This window comes from Dermacentor andersoni, chromosome 6 (assembly GCF_023375885.2).
Source record: "Dermacentor andersoni chromosome 6, qqDerAnde1_hic_scaffold, whole genome shotgun sequence".
Lineage (NCBI taxonomy): Eukaryota > Metazoa > Arthropoda > Arachnida > Ixodida > Ixodidae > Dermacentor > Dermacentor andersoni.
In genome coordinates, this window is record NC_092819.1 from 53,285,997 (window position 1) to 53,310,000 (window position 24,004).

General features: G+C 49.9%; 1 protein-coding gene across 2 annotated transcripts in view; it reads right to left on the reverse strand.

Moving 5' to 3' along the window:
• Positions 1 to 814: 814 nt before the first annotated feature.
• The window catches only part of LOC126522886 (uncharacterized), a 380,337-nt gene continuing 357,147 nt past the window's right edge, over positions 815 to 24,004 (reverse strand). For both annotated transcript variants that reach the window (XM_050171729.3, XM_050171728.3), the window contains 4 exons: positions 16,925 to 17,185; positions 10,660 to 10,863; positions 8,309 to 8,645; positions 815 to 6,674 (listed from right to left, as the gene is read on the reverse strand). In XM_050171729.3, the coding sequence (XP_050027686.2) occupies positions 4,630 to 6,674; positions 8,309 to 8,645; positions 10,660 to 10,863; positions 16,925 to 17,185 (2,847 nt within the window). In that variant the 3' untranslated portion in view covers positions 815 to 4,629. The remainder of the gene's footprint in view (positions 6,675 to 8,308; positions 8,646 to 10,659; positions 10,864 to 16,924; positions 17,186 to 24,004) is intronic.

The window sequence follows — 24,004 nt, forward strand, 5'->3', positions numbered from 1 at the left end:
CATGATTATGACAGTGTCTGTCGTGTCTGAATGTAGATCCAGGCACACATCACTTTTGCAGAATGTGCGTAGCACTATCTATGCAAATTTGTAGATGTGCATAGCCACACTTCTGCTTGCACTTTTGCCATCTGTTAGGCTACAGTTGAACCTCAGTGTAATGAATGCAGATTATAATGAAGTATCTGAAAGTTTGCCAAGTGCATTGCTGCATTTTACACGAACGGGCAGGCATTCTAGAAGTAACACAGGAGGCTAGTGTGCAAGACTTCTAGAATGTGCTTCGAAATTTCCGCCAGTGGCATGCAATGTCCTCTGCACACATGTGCATTTCCACATACTTCTGCATGAGATGGCTTTATGATGCATCTATGTATACACACACTACTTGTGCAATTAAGTGCTTACTTAAAAAACTGATCAGTTGCTTTGAACAGCACAGTAAGTCTGAAGGGATCATGGGGTGATGAGATCGGATGAGAGAAAGTAATGCTTCAACCTCGCTACACCACATTTGCATTCCAAGCTTGACGAGTGTGTGGCTGAAGTGCAATGAATTTCACTGCTTGCAGTTCATCTATGACATCCTTGAGTGCGGCATAATCCAGCAGCACTTCATCATGCTGTATGTGGCCATGAAATTTTATCCGTTGTGAGAATCTTGCTGTAGCAACCTGTAATTCAGGAGGATTCTTTCATGAACCATCATGTCGGGTTGTGTGACTGTCGAGGTACACAACTTGATCCCAAAATGTTGAAAACTTCAAAACATGGGAAGAAATTTTAATGAGGCAGTGAATAACAATCAAGACGCTGCAGAAAGAAGTGATTTGATTTATTACTTTGTATAAAACCATATATCTATGGTTCACTGATGACGCGCACACACACAGCTCTTGTCCAGTTTGGTTGCTGACCTTGCAGAGGCGCAGAGACACAGAGCTGTAGACACGAAAATAACTAAACGCCAGAGAGTTCATGGCCCCCTACGCTGGGGTTATTCATGTACACTATACAAAACAAAACACTTGCTTTGGCAATGATGTCATGGTGCCACAGGAGGCCGTCATTCCTCCTGCACCATACTAAAACTGGGTACATACGAGCTCCCTGATCTTCAATGCGTTAGCACACAACTTGTAGTTAACGAGAAGCAGAATGCTTATGATTCACTGCATAATGGTTTGAAAAGTTTTCCTTGTTCCTGGAAAAAATAAAACTTTTTTTAGGAGGGGGTGCAATACAGTAAAATTGCACCACCTGTGCAGCCATGCGCTGCGGACAAAGGGAGTAGAACACTCTAGGCAGTGTATGATCGACTCGCAATAATTCAAACTGGGTTGAGTTAACTCAAAGTGCCGGTTTTTCATTTGGCCCAGAGTGCTTGCAGTATTCTTCGAAACTTCTTAATTCAAACAAACCTTTTGGTTACTTCAAAGTTTCTAGATTTCCAAAGCAAAGCAATGCAGCCAAAAAAGTGCTGATTAGGGGATATTCAGGTGGCGGCATCAGTGCTTGATGTATGCCTATGTTTTATATTCAAGCTTCTGTGTATGTCCGTAGGCATGCTGTGAATACATGCCACTAGCTCGACTGCATGTTTGCAGCTTTGATATTAGGCGGATGAAACCCAGAAATGGACCAGTTGCTCACTCTTGTACGTTGTTTTGTGGTGGGCACATCTGTTCGTACACTAGCGCATAATTGTTATTAGCCCCATTTTGGGGCTAATAACAATTAAACCATTAAACAATCAAACAAAAATCTGCATCCCCTAAGAGCTTCAATTATTGTGAGTCAAACTGTTCTCAACTTGAACTGAGTAATGAATGGCTTTGTTTCTGGAATTATCCTGACATGTCCTGCAAAGTCTCCACCCTTTACATAACAGCTTCCGGTCTGAGTATTCAGTTTATCCGAGTGCCAGCGAAGCAGTAATGTTAATTCGATGGGAGAAAATGAACACTAAAGGGTAACGTCTCAAGTCAGGTACGGATTTAATGTTGCAATAGACAGAGTACTCACATAAAGCGATCTCACAGGACAAGCCCCAAGTGGCGAAGCAATCTTCCTATTCTTCCATCTTTTACACAGAGAAAATGAAACTGCACTGAGTGTTCACATACTCTGGTAAAATTGTTATAGCAATGAAGCTTCTGAAAAACACTAAATGGTTTTTTGGGAGGAGGGGGGAGGGGGAAGCAACACAGGCTTCCCTCGATCAGTCTAGTTTTCAGTCATCCACTTTCTTGGTGACTGTAGCCCATTAGGCAGAAATGCATTATGTTACATTACTGGGTCTATACTCTACCACTTCTGTTTTCCTACACTGATATTATGCACCATAATGCACATTATCAGTCACATAGGGTGTCGTCTAACATGCGTATGCTCTGAACCCTGATACATCACCTTCCTTGCCGAAGGTGAGCCAAGGTTTGTTACCAAAGTTCCCTGGAAACTGTCAAGTGTTGGGGTAGAAGACTTAAGTTCAATGCTCAGTACCTGTGTCTACTTTATTCTCTTGCTGATGGAGTCTGGGTCGGGAAAATGTAACGATTCTCTTCCAATTCTTTCTTTTTGCACCTTGTCAATCGTCTGAGCAGTGCTCCACCCACATTACCAGGATTGGCTGGTTGTGAATGTTGGACAACAAGAAGAAACTCGAATTGAATGAAACGAGTTGCAACATTATACCAACTCGGTTCACCAAGAGCGCTTTGCGATAAGTATGACCTTTCCAGCTATTGTTATAAGTTAAACCTCAGGATGCCATTCTCTCAGTACCTGCCTTGGTCAAGTACTGGCCCACAGAAGGGCAGTCTATGAACTTTCACAAGCCAAACTTTTCTCTAATATCTCAACTATGCCATATATAATTTATCATGGCCTGTTCATAGAACGCGAAATCTATTGTCCAGCTCCCAAACATTGTAGCCTGGCACTGAGACGCATAAGGCATGTGGTAACAATTGAACAGAACATTTAGCAAAGCCTATGAAAGTTGAGAGTGAATACCTCACATTCAGCAACACAGAGAGAGGGTTACCTAAGGCAGTGCGGGTGTGTCTATGACACAGCTTATACTGGCACTTTAGCTGTGTCTTGTTGCCCGACCCTGCTCCCCGTGATCATCTAGACCCATCATAAATATTGCGGTTCACGTCAAAGGTGCGCTTACCAAAGCAGTCTAACCTTACAGCAGTTTTTATCATCCTAACAAGGCTCTACAGTTCTTCACCCTGATGAAGCCGCTTTTCCCCCTCCTTTCGTTTCTGCAAGCATGGTCTGTCATGGCTGGTGCTGCAGATGTGATACCCACGATACTTCACCAGTTGTATGTAACCATGCTGCACTTTTTATTCCTTTTTCTCTAGTTCACCTGCGATCGTACTTTGCCTTCTCAGTCAAGCAAACGTGCCACAGGTCACTTTCGTACTCAGTGTTCTACTTGCGCACAGTCCTGACGCAAACTGGGATACCAGGAATGGGCATTGCAGGGGCCGTTTTATATCACACTTTTGAAACATTTCCAGAAGGACTCTTGTAGCAATCTCTAACTTGGAACGTGTAGCATCATTTTAGTTCGAGGTGAAAGCCCATTGCATCTCCACGTGGCTGCTGCTCCTGGTTAGCACAAGTTATTGGCCTATGTGCTGTCGCACCAGAAACTTCAGATTTGGTGATCACGGCTGCAGCTTGCCACAAAAGGCAACACTGTCACATTGCATCAGGCTATTTTACAAATGCATAAATCTCTGCGTTGTCCGTTGATATATTTAGTAAAAAGTAATGCTCTTAACCTCAGCAGTATGCATGAAGACAACGTGCAGCCACACTCTAAAACTTGTCTGTACAGGTCTGCATATCTCACGATCAGTGCAACATATTCTTCAAAGGTGTGATTACTTACAATGACCTAACATACACATGCATTCTGAATCTGCGTAAGTCAGCAGGAGTATTCAATACATGTATACTGCACACGTAAACACGTGAGACAAAAGCAACTCAGATAATCATCTGCACAACACACAACACGATAACAATACAAAGGCTGACACATGACATAGGCTGAATACCCGCACTTTGTTCTTTAATTGCATGGTGTATTGTTCATGTCTCTAATACTGCAATGAAGACAAATGCATGCACGAGGCTACCACAAAGCCACCACAAAGCCAGTAGCTTCAGTGTTAAAATAGTGCTTCATGAACAGTGAATTAACAAGCTGTGATTTACTTTGTCATTAATTAAAGCCACAAAATTAACATGGTCATAATTAATTTTTGTGTCAAGTGTAGAGGGCAAAGTGCCACTGCAGCCTTAAAAGAGGAGCATGCCATAAAATAATTATCATCTGGAGACAATGCAATGTTATAGCAATATGCATTAAACTGCACGCGGTGCCACCGTAAAACCTCCAATTACAGTAAGGGAATGTTTCAATGAGCAAAGTGGCTAGCATGCTCTTTCATTTTGCACCTCTGAAAGATTACTTGGAAGCATGTCGTTCAACAAGCTTGGCTTTGCACTGACCACGAAATATACTCGTGCCACTTTATGAACGAAAGCAAGAAATTCAAACACATGCTAAGACACACACACACACACACACGCACTCGTGCCTCATGAAATGATGCAGTTCTTGTCGGCGGCGCTTTTCTTGTCAGCAGAGCGAGTCCTGGTACGTTGCTTGGCCACCGCAAGGGCGTCACTGCTTACGTACGATATCCGCACGCCGCCGTAGGCTCGCCGCTGGGGCAATTCGTACGGGAAGTCGTCCGAACTCGAGCTGGAGCACGTGCTGCACGCGTCGTCGTACTCGAGCGGAAGCTCGGCGGGCGCCCTCCGGCTACACTGGGGTCGCTCCCGCCGAGACGACACCGCTCCTTCGGACGCGCTGCGGGACCTGGCGGCGCCGTCCTTGCCCCGCCTCGACCGCTGCGACTTGGGCTGCGAGTGGACCGTGATCCTCGAGGACGACGACGACGCCGCCTCTTGCTCGTCCTCGTACCCGCCCTCGCTGGAGCTCGAGTCGTCACGCCGGTGCCGCCGGGATCGCCGCGACGAACGCGAACCTCCGCGGCGGCCGCTGCTGCAAGCGGCGTCGTTGTCGCTCTCCGCCTGTCCCAGGCTTGGGTCGAAGTGCACCGACAGCGCCTTGGGCGTCGTCGGGTGCGACGTCGGCGCGCTGCCCGCCACGGCGCCCGGCGATTCTGGAGCGTAGCAGGCGCCGCTGATGTCGCCGTCGTCGTCGTCCTGCACGCCGAAGGAGGAAGACTGCTGCTGTTGCTCGACGTGGTGCTGACTGCTGCTGTACGCCGCGTGGCCCACGGAAAGGTCCGGCATGGAAAAGTGGGACCCCGAGAGGCGGTGGTGGTGGTGGCTGCTGGTCTTGCTGAACGGTCCGTTCTGGATCTCCTCGACTACCTCGACAAATACCTCGGAACTGGCCAGCAGGGCCCCGAGCCGGAGGTCGGACACGTTGAGGGGCTCGCGGCGTCGACCGCAGGTAGGCGTGAGCAGGGCGTCACCGGGCGAGGACGACGTCGCCGCTACAGAGCCCTGGGGACGGCACGCCACTTGCCGGTCGGGCGTGGCATGCTGCTGCGGATGGCAACGCGCGCTGTCTCCCTGACCGAGGATGCCTCGAACCATCTGCGTCGGCGAAGGCATCGGCGACATGGGCGGGATTCCGGGCGGGAACCGCCCGCACTGGCTCGTGGAAAGGCCCGCCGCGTGGGAACCGGATAGAGACGGGCTCGTCCCCTGAAACCGCTGCCTCACCCTGGGGCTGTCGGGAGACTGCGACATCGACTGGGAGAGCACGGTCTTTTGCCGTGCGCCGTAGATGGATGAGGAAGCGGACATGCCTCCGCGCGGAGAGGACGCCGAGAGGTTCCGGCTGCTCACGTTGGGTGAGAGCAGCGGCTTGGGCGGCGTCGCCGGAGCTCCGAGGCTGTACGGCGAGCCCGGGGAGTGGTGCCCCGATATTTGAAGCGCGGACGACGACGCCGGAGACAGCAGCCTCCGCACGTTTCCGGGAGAGTTTGGCGAAGAAAAACCGGGGTGTCGCACCGCCGTGGGCGTCAGAGACGGCGACGCCGGGAAGTGTTTCATGCGTCCTAGAGGAGACTCGGACGCCAGGCTCGCCGACTTCTTGAGGATGCCCGCAGACGGCGGGATGGTGGGCAGGCCAGCGGTTCCTTTCAGGCTTCCCGCTGGCGAACACGGTCGCGGCTTGGGCGGCGTCTGCGGCTGGTGATGCTGGGAGCTGTGGCGAGAGCCCTGGGACTCGGGCGTGTCGGAGCGCGTCGCGGAATGTGGCGAGTCGGAGCGAACCGTGGCCGTGGTGTCCGAGTGTCCCTGGGAGGAGGAGGCCGAGTCGGAGTACCTCTGGAAGCTCGTCGAGTCGGCTGCGTAAGAGATGTCGCCTTCGTCTTCGCGAGGCGGACCCGAGGTCGGGAGGGGGGGTGGCGGGGGACACTCCTCCACCGGATCGTCGAGCTCGAGTGACGGCGGCTGCTTCCGCAGGAGCAGCGGGCTCTGCCGTATCGTGCTGTGGCGGCTCGGGGAGTTGGAAGCGGTCGTGGTCGGCGCGGTGGTTTGTACGAGGCCCTTGCTCGAAGACGGCGAGCCGTTGCCCTTCTGAGAAGACGACTTCGAATCGCCTGGCGGGGACACAAAACATCGTACGTTATGTTTCGAAGCAAGGCTCCGCATGAAGTGCATATACACTTGCTTCAAGAAATCCAGCGGTAATGCCGTATATTGCCCCTGTTATGTTTCAGTTAATTAAGATAATGTTCGTTTTATAGTTTTAGTTAGGTATCTTGCTATGTTTTAGTTCCATATCGTTACATTTGTAAAACATGAGGATTGAGGCAGCCGATCATGGTAATGTAAGTTGGTAATGAAGGTTGAATTTCCTGAAGTAGCCTTTACGTTACTTTCGTTCAAATGTGCTTTCTAGTTAGTTATCTGCTGTTTTCCTTTCTCATACAAATCTTGCGGAAAGACGAGCATAAAATGCATGCGCAACCCCTCATGGTTAGAACTGAACACCTGTATAAAATGGGAGAAGCTCCGATACTGGTAGAAAACAGGGTCGTCCTTTGCAAGTAGCAAGTACTAGCCAATACGAAACGGTTTCCAAGGACAAGAACACGCGTTAGTTCATGTAGCAGGTGTAATGACACGAAATGCGTCAAGGACAGAAAGGCACACTGCGCATAAAGCAAGCGCCGATTTTGGTGTACGCTGTGCGCGATTTTGTGTCAACTTATTTCGAGCTGTCGCATCTCATTCTGCATGTACTTGATCCCATTGGCAGAAGCATACGGACCAGGATTCCGCGTTAAAGTCAATTCCTTTCTTTCCGAAGTTTAGAACTGGTGTCCAAACTTGGCCGTTGCGATCAATACTTTCCAGTGCATACGTCAACTTTAATTAGTGCGTCTGAATTACGCAGAATTTTTTTTTCTTTCTTTTTCGGCGAGCCTATGTGGTCCGCATATCTTTGCTCACGAGTCCACGTTATGTATCCGTCCTTTCCTAGCTCATTTCGTTCCATTTCACCTACATTGCAGTATGTACTGATAACACAAGTCGCGTTAGTGCAACTTAATCATATCATGAATTAAAAAATTAAATTATGGGGTTTTACGTGCCAAAACCACTTTCTGATTATGAGGCACGCCGTAGTGGAGGACTCCGGAAATTTCGACCACCTGGGGTTCTTTAACGTGCACCTAAATCTAAGTACACAGGTATTTTCGCATTTCGCCTCCATCGAAATGCGGCCGCCGGGGCCGGGATTCGATCCCACGATCTCGTGCTCAGCAGCCCAACACCATAGCCACTGAGCAACCACGGCGGGTAATCATATCATAAGAAGCCAACAAAGACACCGAGTACAACACAGGAAAAATGACTTGCAATTACTAATTGAAATAATGAAATTATAGATTAATGGAATTGAAAGTGGATAAAAAAAAACAACTTGCCGTAGGATCCCACGTCTTCGCATTACGCGTGCGATGCTCTACCAGCAGAGCATCGCACGCGTAATGCGACGACGTGGGATCGTTCCGCACCTGCTGCAAGTTGTGTAGTCATTCACTTTCAATTCCATTAATTTATAATTTCTTTATTTCAATTAGTAAGTACAAGTAATTTCCCCCGCGTTGTCTTCAGTGTCTTTGTTGGCTTCTTATGATGTCATTAATACAAATCGGGGCCCCACGGTTAACCCCCTTGCTTCTCGTTCACTAGTGCAACTTGTACTGCGTTCCCAGAGACGCACCCTTGCTACACTGGAGGGAGCAGTAGATGAGCCCCTTGCGCGGCAGGAATGGCCGGCCGAGCAGCGACTGCCGGCAGGTGGCGCAGCGGAAGCAGGCCTCGGTGGCGTGCCAGTGCTGGCCCTCGTGCGACATCTGGCCCTGGTCGACGCCCACGGGCTCGCCGCACGTGTCGCAGAACTCGGCGAACATGGCGTCGAAGCAGCGCAGGCAGTAGGGCCGCCCGTCGCGCATGATGTACCGCTGGCCGCCCAGCTGGCGGTCGCACTCGAAGCAGCAGAAGTGGCGCATGTGCCAAGCCTGGCCCTCCGCCTCCGTGCACTCGTCCGCGAAGATTATCTGCGTTTGAGGGAGAGGGGGGTGCGAGCCACCGTCAGGTGCACTACAGGTGCAAGTTTCGCGGTCGCCACCTAACGGTATACATACAGTACCGCGAACAGTCGTCTGCTCCAACTCAGGTGCACTACAGGTGCAAGTTTCGCGGTCGCGACCTGACGGTACGTACAGTACCGCGAACAGTCGTCTGCTCCAACTCAGGGACATTACAGGTGCAAGTTTCGCGGTCGCGACCTGACGTTACGTACAGTCCCGCGAACGGTCGTCTGCTCCAACTCAGGTGCACTACAGGTGCAAGTTTCGCGGTCGCGACCTAACGGTATACATACAGTCCCACAACAGTCCTCTGCTCCTATTCGGAACGTCATCGACAACGCGGTTCGTCCACGGAGCCCTGTGGCGCAATGCGTTCGAGCCTGATTCAGACAACCAGATAGTACACCAGCCGCTTGCAGCGTTTGATTCTGTACGCCGAGGAGCGTGATATCGGCACCGCTGGCTTTGGTGCACAACAAAGCGCGCTGTGCTACGCGCGGAAAGCGCTTAGGGCTAAGCGGTGAGACAACGGAGATAGCCTTGCAGAGCTTCAGTGCGCCCTCCTGAGTGATTGAAACAGATCGTTTCCGCAGTAGCGCACACAAATTTAGTTCTAGGTGCACTCAACTGGATCAGCCATGACGAATCTATTGGGGTGCTCTGGGCGGATTGCAAGCAATCTGAGTAGCACGCAATTAAATCGTGCGCAATTTGAACGCCTCATATGCATTGTTGCGTAACAATAAACGGGTGCTCTTTAGGCCTTTTGCCACGCTCCACGTGGGCGAAGGTGCATACTTCGCTTAGGAAAAGCTAACTTCCAGAACATTACGTCAGTACCATAAAATTACCCCCTAACCCACGAATTAAAAAGTCCGGCGTATATCTGTTTGACATAGTCGCATAATTAGAGAGAGAAAAAGAAAGGGAGGGGGTATACGGCGGTAAACTCGACGAAATCTCACTCAAAAGCACATGTCCGTGCTTAGCTTCCTAAATAGTCGCTACAGCCAAAGCCGGCTTATCCGCATCAACAGTCCTTGTGTGGTGAAGCTAACTCTCTGTGATTTAGCTTTGCAGGTGAAGGCGTATTAACGTGTGTGTGCAAAACTGGGACTGTTATTGTGGCATCTAAAAAAAACTGTTATTGCTCTTAGGTCAACCGGAATTGAACATGGACCCTCTAATTTCTGAGACGCTGGAGGAGATCGGGGGACCTGCACGCGCTGCGAGCGCCGCATTCTGGGCATTGATCATGATTACAGCATCAAGTTCCTAGGTAGTGGTACGGCGGATGGGGCATATCGAAAACCTGCAGAACACACGTAAGGGGCTGCAAATGCGAGTTTAACCACTGCCGGAAGTAACGAAAGCGAAGCTCTGGCATATATGAACAGTCAATTTTTACGAAGGCTTAGGTAAAGGCATGTTGGCGAATGTAGAAGGCCACGGAAAGCGTCGCGTGAAGGACACACGAAAACCTGACAGGTTCTCAACCATCGCTTTCAAGGTGTGCGCGCCGCGCGACAGGTAAGAACAAGTGGAAACAAAGAGCGACCATTCTGTCAAATCATTTTAACGCCTTTTCTGTCGATTCCTTCTTCCTCTTATCTTTTGCGCCACATACCTGAACAGTTATGAACCACCTAACCCAACATCGATCTCTGCCGTCGACTACCGACTGCCCATTCTACTTCAAGGCAGTGCGAAAGAACCGGGAGTAGCTCTTTTGTAACCGTTTTTGTAACCACAAATTGCAGTATCACAATATTTATTAAAGAAAACCTCTTCGACACATGGCTACGCTCGACCAGCGCGAATTCGACATACCAAGGTTTCACTGTTACAACGTTCCGCGTGAAAACAGCGTCAGCCCCGCCTTCCAAGTTAAAGACCGCCGATCACGTGACCATGCACCGACCAAACATTTTCTCGGTGACGCCTCGCGCGGAGGCGGCAGGCGTACGTTGCGAGGGCATACCTCATCGCAGGCGGTGCAGCGCGGCTTCAGGCTCTCGGCGTGGTGTCGGCCGCAGTAGAGTTTTCCTTCGCGGTGGAAGTAGATGAGGTCGACGAGCAGCTCGCCGCAGGTGCAGCACGTGAAGCAGCCCGGGTGCCAGCCGCAGTCGGGACCCGCGCGCGATGCCAGCACGCACATGTCACCCGCCGACAAGGGCTCCTCGCACTGCAAGTAGACGGCACAGTCGACGAAGTAATGAGCAAATTTTATTTGCTGACCTTTTATTCACTTGACGAAAGCCAGCTATACTCGGTGTTCGCTCTTGTTCGTGAAGCAACTTGTCTGAAGCCTCTTGCACGTGTCATATGTGCCTCTGTGATGTGTGCCTGGTGTTTTTCTTGCGACAAGCAAGTTGCACGTTCAGTTTGCATTTATTGGTCAAGCCTGTCTGAAACCTCCTTGAGTCATGTCACATGTGCGTCCGATATGTGCACTCGCAAACACGGCGTTTTACTTAGGACAGCAAGTTACAGTTTGCAGTGGTTTGTGTCATCTTGTAAGGTGCCCCTTGTACGTCATACGTCTAATCACGCACACTTTTCTCGAATAAGTGAAAAACAATGCAATCTATGCCTGCCGCGTAGATAGGGGAGCGGCATGTGCGTCCTGCGCAAGTGGGATAAATATAACAGAAATCCCATCAAATCGTCAGCCATCGCCTTGAATTTATAGCAACGATGCATGAAGTATTCGTCCACTTCAGTCTAGGGCACATAAAACGCTGAAAGGACACGCTCATTCAATGTACAATTGCTTGACGCAACGCCCACACCGAACCGCCGTCTATTTGCAAACCACCAGCAACAAAGAAAAAAATAATAATCCTTTTGCCTTTCGACTTCAAAGACCGGTCATACACCAAAGGCCAGGGCAAAACGTATAAGGTACTCATAAGGAAAAAAAAAAAAACTTCGTCTCGTCAATTTCGTGCAGTGCATTGAAAGCTACAGATCCCCGCAGGAAAAAAAGGAGAATACGTTACGCGTGTCAAGAAAGAATGCATTGACTTGCCCGTAGTAATGTTTTGAATCCAACCGGTGTCGCGCACAAGAAGGTTACGAGCGGACAATGGACGAGCTCACTCCCCGGTTCCTCATCCCGGTTCATTGACGCGAGTCGCAGCTTTTTGAGAGTTCTAGGCTGGGCTACAAGTTCATTTTCGTTCAACCTGGGGCGAACAGCGGGGACGACTAGACAACAGGATGTGCAGCTGTCCTACCCTTAATTCTGCTGTCCCATCGCCCGCGCCGTTCATCTCTCAGCTTCGACTGCACTGTACGGAATTAGCGTAGATTTAGTATCGAGAAACCTCCTATGACCACGAGTGTGTGGTTCTTATAGTGTACACACGGGGGAAGCACAAGGGCGTCGTGCTATCCTCGCCGCGACCACACCGCCCGGCAGCGCGGCTCTCTGAGAAAGAAAGAAAGAAAGAAAGAAAGAAAGAAAGGTGAGACCCAAGACGAGGGAAAGCAAACTGACTCCTACCCGTGTTTGCAAAGCGCTTCATGCGTCCGCACCGCAGGTGCCCATACGCTCCGCACTCGGCACCCACGCTTGTCCAAGGCGCTGACGCGAGAGTCACGCTCTGAAGGCCGGCAGGCGACTTCGCACGACGCGAGCAGTTAAGTGCACTCGCGCACGCACGCACACACACGCACGCACGCACACACCACGCGCTAAAGAGTCTGTCCCGACGGCTCAGCGGGCTCACACAAAGGTGGCGGCAACGGCACAGCTCCGTACGTCACGTCGCGACGGTGCAGCAGCCGACGCGAATAAGAAAAAAGGAAACGAGACCGCTGCGACGCGTGGGTATAGTATAAGGCGCGGCGCTGAGAAGACGTAGTAGTAGTTGTCCGGGAGAACGTATAGTGCATGGCACAGAGCGCGAGGCGTCGTGTCATAGAAGGAGGCGACAGCAACGTACTACCGGGCGGGCGTTCCGCACGCGCTGGGTTCGCAGCTTGGGGCGCGGGGTATCGACCCGGCTCACGAGTCGGGTTGCCCCGCTGGTCCCCGAACAGAATGTCGGCGTGGTTTGCATGACTCACTCACGGTGAACGGGGAGACAAGCGCCGCTTGGAGAGAGAGAGAGAGAGAGAGAGAGAGAGAGAGAGAGAGAGAGAGAGAGGTTCGGACCCGGCGCCTAACACGCGGCGTTTTTTTTTTTTTTTTCCCTGCGGTACGCGCGGTCCTAGTCAGTGCTCGTTGGGGTCCGCATCTGACGCTTAACACGCGTAGCGACTCCATCTGCTGTCTCCAAATTTCGCATGAACTGAAGTTGACCATGCGATTGATGAAACGGCAGGCAATAGCAAAATTCACCGTCATAATGCTACGCACAGAACGATAACGCAGCGTCTTGCACCGATCTTTATGCCGTACGGAACGATCCAGGTTAAGCGCCGTATTTGACGCGTCCCTTGTGCGCTTGCGCGTCGCGATATGCAGGCATTCGAGGTTTAGTGTTGCGAATTCTGTGAGAGTGCACTTATGTCAGTACTTAATACTGCCGTGACATCGAGGCGCCATGTGTATCTGTGTAGCGACCGCCATTGATTGATTGATTGATTGATTGATTGATTGATTGATTGATTGATTGATTGATTGATTGATTGATTGATTGATCTCGAATGTTTCAAAGCTGCATGGTATACTATAGGGGCCGAGGTAGTGCGCTCCGGACTAATCTTGACAAGCTGAGGTCCATTACCGTACACATGTCTAAGTACACGAGCATTCTTGCCGCCGAAAGTATGCAGCTACCGCGGCCATGAGTCGCACCCGCGACCTTCGCACTCAGAAACAGGTCACCCAAGCCACTGCGCCAGCAGCACGGTTAACGCAGAATCGAAGGAGGGGCCTCCGCGCACCGTTCTCGGTTCCAACCCTTAGCTCACGATCACTCATTCTCCCCCCCCCCCACCCCCCCTTCCTGTGGCTCTCCACGCTGGCGTCACTACTGGATCGCTTCCCCCCGTTTTTTACATCATGCATCCCTCTTTCACGCAAACCCCTCACAGCTGCTCCCATGTGCGCGAGCTGTAACGCAATAAAACAGAGAGAGATGAATTCGGAGCTTCCGTAATGTATAACGGCAGGCAAACAGCTAGCGACCCCTGGCGTCGAGGGGTGCGCACGCGCGATAATGCCAGCGCGAGATGTCGGGGTCGCCGGCGCGGTGGCCGCGCCGCATCGTGCGATATCCAGCCGCGCGATCGTAAAAAAAAGTGAGGGGGAGCCCCACTCGCTGAGTACGCGGGAAACAGTCGCACGGATGCCCCCCCTCGGGCCACGAGAGACGCCGACCTGCTCTGTCCGTCGACGATGGGCATCGAGATTAACCTGCCCTTCGCTGCCGATTGCACACACGTCCGAACTTTTTTTTTTTTTAACTTCGTACCTGTAGGTTGTTTAAAGCCTCGCTTTTTTTCGACCCGCGACAGCTTGCTGTTTTTTAGATCCACGCAGAGTCGTAAAATATGGCGCGACGGAAGGACTACCACAAGCAACGTCTGTATATGGTCGACGGAGATACTCCGTTGCGAGCGAATCGCTGGAAGATAAAAATAAAGCTTTGAAGAAAAAAAAAAACGCACAAGCATACGCCGAACAGAAGTAGAGAGGTGTACGTAAAGCGCGTAAAATTACATCGCAATTTAAATCGCAGGACAGACCGAAATAAGGACGAAATTGTAAATCATGAAAAGAAGCGAATGACACAGTGCTGTTCTAGATATTTATGAATGCCACATTCAGGATCACCAAAAGAGTGCGCGCAGTTGCTGCGAAGTTTTGCTACGAAATTATGTTTCGTTATAACGGTCTGGAAAAGTTACCGGCAGTGTCTACACACTTGAGCGTGCCAAATTTGAGTGAACGATAAGCTTGTACGACTGACTGATTTTAATACGCGAGTGAGTGCGCAAACATGAGAGTGGCAGCGTGGTATGCGTTCGCGAGCTCATAGCCAGAGTCTACAATCGGCCCTCAGGCAACGACGTTTTTCGACCCGATGTGTGAAGGATGGATGGGTAAAAGAGTAAGCAAGGCAGAGAGAGTTGGGCTAGTTGGAATTTAGACAAACACATGTTCCAGCGCGTAAGCAAAAGGAAAAAAATGAAGAGACAAAAAGGAGGACAGAGAAGGTAGAACACTCTACCTTCTCTGTCGTCCTTTTGTCTCTTCTAGTTGTCTTCTTTTCTATTTATCTTCTTATTTATTTGTCTTCTCTTCTTTTGTCTCTCTTCTATTTTTCTTATGCGCAGGAACGAATGCAAAAGTGAGTGAGTGAGTGAGTGAGTGAGTGAGTGAGTGAGTGAGTGAGTGAGTGAGTGAGTGAGTGAGTGAGTGAGTGAGTGAGTGAGTGAGTGAGTGAGTGAGTGAGTGAGTGAGTGAGTGAGTGAGTGAGAATGAATAACTAGTCAGTGATAGCAAATTAGTCTAGAGCTATACGAAGTAAGGATTGTAGTTTTATCGGCCGTATAAACTTGTAAACATAGGCACGTTATAGTCGCGAACAACTTTCTTCTCTTGCTATGAAGGGAAAGCTACGGGCGCGTGGCAGCTGCACATGTGTTACCCGCCAAGTAGTCCGGCAGCGTTTGACAGGGCTTTCAGTTGCTGGGAACCATAGAGTTTCTCACTATAACACCTAGAGGGTAATCTGGCGCCACCGTCTATGGGAGCTTCTTAAGGGGGCACCGTGCCGTCATGGGAATGACGGTATATGTGTCTGCGAGGCTCGTGTTGGCTGGTGTTGTAAGAGGCTTCGTCTAAAACGTGGATATGGCTACGCAAATAACGCGCTCTCAAAGAAAAATCTTCATAAAATGTTTTCATTCACGCATATTACATCTTTACTCACCCACGATGCATGACCAAGCGAAGAAAAGCAAGAACAGACGACCAACTGTTTCAAAGCGAGCGCGAACCTTGTCGTCCGTCCTCCAACTTTAGCGGCCCGTTGATACTTTTTACGTAACATGTAGTCGTACACACAATAACAAGTTCTCATAGTTAAACAAACCATGTTTTCGCGTAATAATAAAGCTAAAACAGCTTTTCACGTGCTGTTCTAGTAGAAAATGAATCATTGTGACAGACGGAAGGGTACTTGCCAAGCGCGTCTTCAAAGTGTCCTGTCTCTACGAGAACGATGCCAATCCGAATCCACAATATACCAGCATTCCCATGCATACCACAGCGCAGCAGCGCCAGATTTCCCTCTAGGTAATGTAGTGAGAAACTCTATGCTGGGAACAGACGTTGAATCAACGCAGCTTCACGTGCGACGGTATCGCGTTTCCTCAGAAGCGGAAGGGAAAAGCTGCAAAATAAGCAAACCATTACACTCAGTGGTGTCTTTTGGCTTATTTAACTATTGCTAATAAGGTGCTTATGTTTTCTTTTCCTCAGCCTAAGCTTAACGTGGATTGAAACGCGGGACTCTTTCCAGACGCGCTCTCATTTATGCGCGCTTTGCCTCCGTAGCTTTCCCTTCACAGCCGCATAAAGTTGTCCGCGAGTATAACTAAATTAACAGGCTTGGTGTCACGCACGCACAGGCCAACATGAACCCACCTCACTCGATGACCGCGGAAACTCGCTGTCAGAACACTGCAGTGAGGAAACGCGGAAGCAGCAGCGAGCGAATTGACCTTCATGGAGCTGTGCGCATCAACGCGAACTAAGTCGCGAAAACACAGCGCATACTCCGTCCCCGTTGTAGAAGACTTTCAAGAAGGAGCGGCCCGGCCGCCCAGGCCGCCCGGAGTAGCAAGCCTCTTCCCCCCCCCCCCCCTTCTCTACCATCCACCTGAAGCCTTTCTCGCGACGGATGGCGGTGCGCTTCCTCCCCGCTTCCGTCCGTTGCGTGCGCCGCGATCGCCGGCTCACCCTCGCATGCTTTCACTCGCACGTACAGCATACTTCGCGCGGCAACTATTTTATCGCCCTTGGACTTTATACGGAACCTCACGGCGACGCCGACGGCAGAAATGCGCATGGAGTGTCCATATAGTAGCTGTAATAATAAAAACAAGAGAGTGCCAGGAGGCACGAACCAGTGAACAGACGTGCACAAGCGCTTGTGCCGTCTGCTCAGGTGGTCCGCGTCTTCCGTGCTGTTGTCAGCACGGGAACTTGAACACCACTTTTTTTTTTTATGGGAGTGCGTAGTGGGTTTTCTTTTTCGGGACGCAGTCAGTGCCCCGCGACTCACGTTCTGGCACACGATGGGCGGCAGGCTGGCCGCGTTGACGGGTAGCTGCCGGACGGATCCCCTGCCGAGGGCCTCGCGCTTGCGCTGGCTCGAGAAGAGGCGCAGTTCGCGGCGTTCTTCCTCGCAGAGGCCGTTGCAGTAGCGCACCTCCGAGTCGTGCGGCGGCAGCTGGTGCAGAAGCTGCCGGATGCGGTACTTCTCGCCCACGCTGTTCACGTACGGAACCTTGTCCTCCGGCAGCGAAGAGAAGTACAGGTGCACCTGGCAGGTGGAGAGAGAGAGAAAAACGACGCGTGAGTACACGCAAACAGTTGTAAGATGGTTCGGTAACAGTCGCGGAGCGAAGGGAAGGGAAGGGAAGAAGGTTCTGGCGGTCCCTTCTTCCGTTTCTCCTTCGCTCTGACTCCACACGAGCGCGTGGAGTCAGAAGCCCGACGTACCGACCGCATTAGCGTGTACAGTCAACAGCAAAAGTTTACGGGATGCGGTTTCCCCTTCAAATGTGAATTCCTGCACTGTTAAGGCATGACACTTCGTACTTGATGAATCACTGTGTAGGCGGCGAAGTACTACTACATGCTGGAACATTTACTTCGAGGCTGTGCGACTACGCTTCGCGAGAATTCAGCTTCTTGGCAGATCCTGCGTCCCGTAAGCTTTTGCGGTTGACTGTACCTTACCAAGGAAGTTGGGAGAGTCAACCCACCCCTTTGAAGGCAAGTTGAGTGAACTCGCTTAGATGCTCGCTCGTCCCGACACGCCATAGTGTTTTACTTGAACCCGACGATCGATTTTTGGCCCGACAAGCTGACTCGACTCGACTTTATCGGGTGTTAAGAACGGCCCGCTGAGGTGCAAGTTTTGCCAGCCAGTTGCGACAGCGGCGTCAACTTTTCTTGGAAACCCACCGTTACGCTCTAGCCTCGGCGCCGTTGTGACTAAACGCGATCGGCGGACCAACTATTGTTACTGAACCCGCCACCGCCGATCTGATCTGCTATGAGCGGGGGAGTTGCCGAGGGAACGTCTCCGTAGGACCCTTCCCACGCGCCGTTCAAGACGCAAAACAATGGACAACCGGCGGCCGCGCTGCGGGGGTCAGCTCGGGGAATCGGATGTGCCGTTCCTGACGTCAGCTCCCAGTTCTGCGAAGGCCGTCTGACGTCGGTTGGGGACCGTGAACCTGTGCGGAAGTGTGTGTGTGTAATCCCTCGTGCAAAGAGGCGGCTCGTCTACTGGTCGAACGTTTCCCTCACCTAGGGATTGAGGAAGGACCGAGTGTTTATAAACCGCTGTTGTGCGGCTGCTCAGTGTATTTTCTCACGCAGTCATGCTAGACTGATGAACTGCAACTTCCTTATGCAGATACTGTAAATAAACCCATATTCCTCGTTCTCGATGAGAAGCAGTCCTTCCCTTCAACAACGTCCTCAGCGTGGATAAGTTGGACGACGGCATGGGCCAGCTACCATCTAATTCACGCCCGACTCCAATCTTGACAACGAGTTACGAGAGGTTGGTTTGACCTCCCAATCCTTACACGGGTTCGTGTAAACGTAGCTTTACACAGCTCCGACTGCATCGACGACGCGCGGGAATTCCAAGCGATTACCTGTGACCTCCGCGGCCGCTCTTACTGTGAGGGGAGACTCGGAAAGCAAGAAAAGACGCGCAAACACGAGAACGACGGCGCGGCCACTCTGAATTAAGCTCTCGCATAAGCGCGACGTAGCGCCATAGCTCCCGACAACGTCCCGGCCTTCGGGTTCCGGTTCAGACAAACGTTCGTCGGTAAGCAAGGGCAACAGTGCTACACCGAAAGGAGCCACATACGGTGAAAATGAAAAGTCCCGAGAAGATTGTGTGCATAAAACACACACACGCACAAACAAATAAAATATGCCTTTCACTCCTAGACGTCACACTTAGGCGATGATAATGCTTTCGCGTAAGTTAAAAAAAAACGGAACTGGGCCTTAATTTTCTCTACCAATACATATTCACCTCTCTTCTGCCAAGTACGAGAAAATAGGGTTTCGAAAGAATATATCTTACCAATTTAAACTGATTTGTCGTACGTTACTCTACAGCGTCCCCTTAAAACCGCATTCCGCCACGATCAATCTAGTTCTCCGAAAAAGCACAAGGACGCGAAGCAACACGGAGAGAGAGAGAAAATAAAAATATGACGAACACGCAGCACATGGATAGAACGCTCTAAAAAGTTTAACAGCTTTCAGAGGCGCACGACACGTTAAGGAGTCGAACGAGCACAAGGCAGCACGGAGCCGTCAGTCGTTTTGATTCTATCTGTGGTAGGCCTCGGAAGAGCCGTAAATTAAGATCGTTGCCGATGGCAGACATGCCCGGCATGCGTAGGTCAAGTACTAATCAATCGATCGATTGACTTACTGATTGGTTGATTGAATGAATGAATGAATGAATGAATGAATGAATGAATGAATGAATGAATGAATGAATGAATGAATGAATATCGGAGCTTGAGGAGATGTTGGTGCTTGCAGCACTGCTTTTTTTTTTATCCTCCCATTCTCGAGCGAGATAACTTTCTTCGATACTCCTCTTTTATATAGAACGATAAAAGAGCAGCCGGGGCCGATTAAAGGCGCCAACGTCTCCCAAATATGCAATAAGAAAAAGCCGATTTCTCTCCAACGAACAGCTTCAGAGATAAATCTGCCCTGTCGCGTGATCTTGTTCATACGGACTTTTTTTCTTTTAGTTTTCTATTTTATTATTTTTTTGTTTATTTTTTTGACAGTCAGTGGCCTCCGTTTCCGTCTTCGGCTCCTGCGGTGAAAAGGTAGCCAGCCGAGTGCGAAACGCGTGTTCCGGTCCGATTAACGCTCGTCCCACCTGAGACATTCGGTGCGTGGAAAGAGCATAGGGGGTTGTCACTTCGGGCGTGAAGTAATCGCCTGTCTTGCTTTTGCGTATAACTAAACGGGACAGGTGGGACGGCCGGTGCAGATAGATATCCACTGAACCAAAAGTTACCGGATACCCAAAAAGGAAGTCGTTAACGCGCAGCCACTGAATGTTGTCGACGTGCAGGCGAACAGCAACAAAAACAGTATTTATCACCTGTGAGACCAACGTTTCGAACACGTGAGCACATTTATGAATTATGACAATAATAATCTACAACTAATCCTAGAGGCGTGGACATTATACTCCAACGAACTGCTTAAAATTAAACGGACACCCCAGCGCCGTCATACATGTCGTCTTTAAGTACTGACGATCGAGGAAGAGAACCATCACGTGACACGCTCAAAGGGTGACTTCATCTCTGTATAGCGTATACGCCGTAGGCCGTGTCTGTAGCCATTGGAAACGCAATATAATGAGAGTGAAACATGTGTTTCGATATCGGCTGGCTACATATACGCCGCATCGTGGCTGCCAAGACACGCAGTGAAGGAGGGAATAAAAGGAGCTAACCCTTCCCAAACGTGAAAGACTAAAAATTAATCGAGGTGGCAGCTTTGGCGCAACATAGACACAAAACGCAAGAACGACGACAACACGACGCGTTACGTAAAGCTGTCTCATCTCGCCCAGCAGCGCACTTACCTATATATACTACTGGCTTAATTATTCGGCAAGTCGCACGCAAGGAGGGATTACGGGCGCTCAAAACGTTAAACGGCTCACTCACCCCCCCCCCCCCCCCCACACGCACACGCACACACACACACACACACACACACACACACACACACACACACACACACACACACAAAAAGAGCTAAAACGAAGCGGACTCGTTTGCGATCGCTAGCGAACATACAGCTTCAAGCTGTGAACGCGCGGAAATCGCCGAAGCCTCGGCGACGCGTATACAACGCGACGCATCTACGGACCGACCTCAAGTGGGGCGCCCCGAGCGTGAGCGTCGAGAAAATATATCGCCGCACATACATCACGTCTACGCTCGAAGTGCGGTGAACCTGGCTGCGGGTAAACTGGACAAGCTGTATATAAAGGCGACAGAGCTGCTTGCACTTGGAACGCGTACACAGGAGAGAAAGCGTAAAGCGTGCGTGGGGCCCGTGAAATCGCCCCGCAAGAATAACGCGTTCACTGCGCACTAAATGCACGGAGATAAGCGAAAAGGCGATAAATAAGCGCGGTATATGCAAGAGCCCCGCTCGCCAGTGGCGTATGCAAGACGCAGAGTGTATATAGCCCTGCTTCTAATTTAGGACACGCGTTCGACGTATACGTACAGCCAGTTCGGAATGTAGCGCGCCGTAAAACTGCCTCGCTCTGACGACTTTCTCCGGCCGAAGAAAGAGATAGTGGACAGCGATTCGCGGCCGAGTAAATGCATCATTGTGGTTTGCCGATGTAGCGTCTCCTATCGGCAGCGACCTGAATTTCAAGCGTGCGCTCCGTGCCACAAGCGATATCAGCGCCACCTATTGATGTGGGTTGAATGCGCGCGTGTGTGACCGCCCCCCAACCCCCCTCCCATGCCCGAGGCATGTCGTGTGCAGTGTGTACAGTCTTCGCCGAAATCACCCAGTCCACGGCAAACCTATCGAAGAAATTGTTATGTCCCCCAATCTCCGGTATACTACATGGACACTAAAAAGAAACAAAATCAGTTTAGGATATAGCTGAGAAAATGGTCTTTCAAAACTCAGTATTTGCCCTGTTTAGAACACGACGTACTAGTTCATATTTACCGGCAAAGAGTTAACTACGCACCCTACCAGACGCCGCCAAAGTCCGGCGTCAACGCAAGCTGATGCGGGAACTTCGAGGAACCCGTAGCGGCCAGTCTTTCATTTCTGCGTATTTCCTTCACTCCTAAAGGAGTTTGCACCCTTGGGGCTTATCTTGTCCCACAAGGATAATCGTCATCTACCTTGCTTGCGTTTCCTTTCTCTAGAAAACTCTGCACTCGCTATACTTTCCTCTCGAGAATGCTATGTCGCGCAGATAACGCGCATGCCGCGATCGTCACCTGTAGTACCGGGCGCGCAGCGTTAGAGAAAGAAAATGCTCGTAAAATAGATGACGATTATTGTTGTGGGACAAGATAAACCCCAAAGGGCGCAAACTTTTTTTCAGAGTGTTGCTTACCAAGCCTCTTGACACTGTAAGTCTCTCTCTCTCTGTGTGTGTGTGGGGGAGAGGTTATGAAGAATGGTAATTTACTAATTGATAATTCAAATTAATTTTCTCTATAGTGCGCTTTTAAGTACCACCGTGCGAATGCACTCTCAAAACAAAGGGTGTTCTGAATACTCCTTTATGCGGGTGCAACCGTTTGTCCTGTATTTGACTCCTTTTTACGAGAGTTATCGTTATTCCATGACCGAGTACGCTTCCGCCGCTCGTGCCCGATCAGAGTGATCGTACTCCACTATGAGGTGTGAAGAAAACTTTCAAAAATGGGAGTCAACTAAGGGACAGACAGTTTACACCCGTATAAATAAGTAGTCAGAACACCGTATGACCGTGTAACATATATCTAGTGGTGGCCTATCCCACGTGCATGACTGGCTGAACTCTCCTTTCCATGAGCGCCTTGACTGCGCGTTTTCGCTAGGTGCCAGTCGAACCAGCGAGTGTAGTCAACATATGTCCTGCGTGATGCTATACAAACTATAGGCCAGGCGTTTTCTCCTTTTTTAGCTGCACCAAAAATTGAAAAATTGCCTGTGACGAATAGCACGATTCTAGCCCTTGAGCTAAATTAGGGCGGCCGTTACATTTACGAAAAGTCAAAATACTTAATTGAATAATTAACATACCATCACTAATGAACTTTTTAATCAATTACTTTAGGGCACATATTTAAATTTGCGAATTGCAGCCGGTGAGTTCGCAAGGCGATGCATCCACTTGTGGCGAATTCTTAGGACTACACCAGTTCAGATATATTAATTTTTAGTGTCGAGCGAAATGCATTCGTGCGTTCCAGCTACTTTCGTGCTTCAATGCATAAAACAGCGTTTTCTTTAGAAAGTAAACGGAGTAATAGTGCATGTTATCACAAGTGACGGCGCATATCTAGAAACCGGTGCCATCCTCAGAATTCGTTCAAACTCACGTTCCAACACACGTTCCAACTCACTAGCTACAATTAATATATCGAAATATCTGCCACAAAGTAATTATAAAGTTAAGTAGTGCAATTATGTTAACTATTCAATTGGACATTTAGATTTCTTGTAGAAGTAATGGCCGCCTCACCAAGCGATTTAGCTCGAAGGTTAGAAATGTGCTATCTGCGCCACAGGTATTTTTTTAATTTGGTGACGCGAAAGAAATAAACACCCTACATACTATATATATATATATATATATATATATATATACAAGTCGTCCAATGTGACATTCATGCGAAGGTATGAGCGCTAACGAGCTACTGCGCTAAACTTCGAGATAATTTTCTGAAGTTGTCAAGATAAATCCGCAGGTCCCTGTACCACATGACGATAGCAGGCTAACGGCGTGTGGTACAGTGACCTGCGGATAGCAGGCTATGGGCAGCTTTATGCCTTGATGTTAACCCAAAAAAATTTCGATGCCTCGCTTCTTTTTTTTTATTCGCAAACGCGAATAAAAGCAGCTCTTTCTCTCTCATTAGATCCTTGATAGAGGGGAAGAGGCAGTAATATGGACCCGCCTGCAGCAATAAAGAAAGTACGGACGAAAATTTAGAGAAACTATAAACGCGGTGGAATAATGACGTTCCGGTACCGTGCCGGCGCGGCAGTTATAAATCGCCTAACTTTTTCGGGTGATATAAGAGGCTACAGGTGATCCTTAAGTTGCGCCGCCATCGATAACACTCGACGTGCCGCGCTAGAGAGGGAGAAAAAAGAAATGTAGTAGTAACCTGCGGACGGGGTCGTCAAATCTGAGATTAATCGCTTCGCGACTGCGGCTTGACTTTTGCGTTATTTATCGCCAGCGAGCCAACCTTGGACTTGGGTGTTATACGAGTTGCCAGGCGCGCAATATAGGAAAGGCGGGTTGCGCATTTCTTGCGGTATATACGCCAAGTTATGCCCTCAACGTCTTTGTCATTTTTCGAAC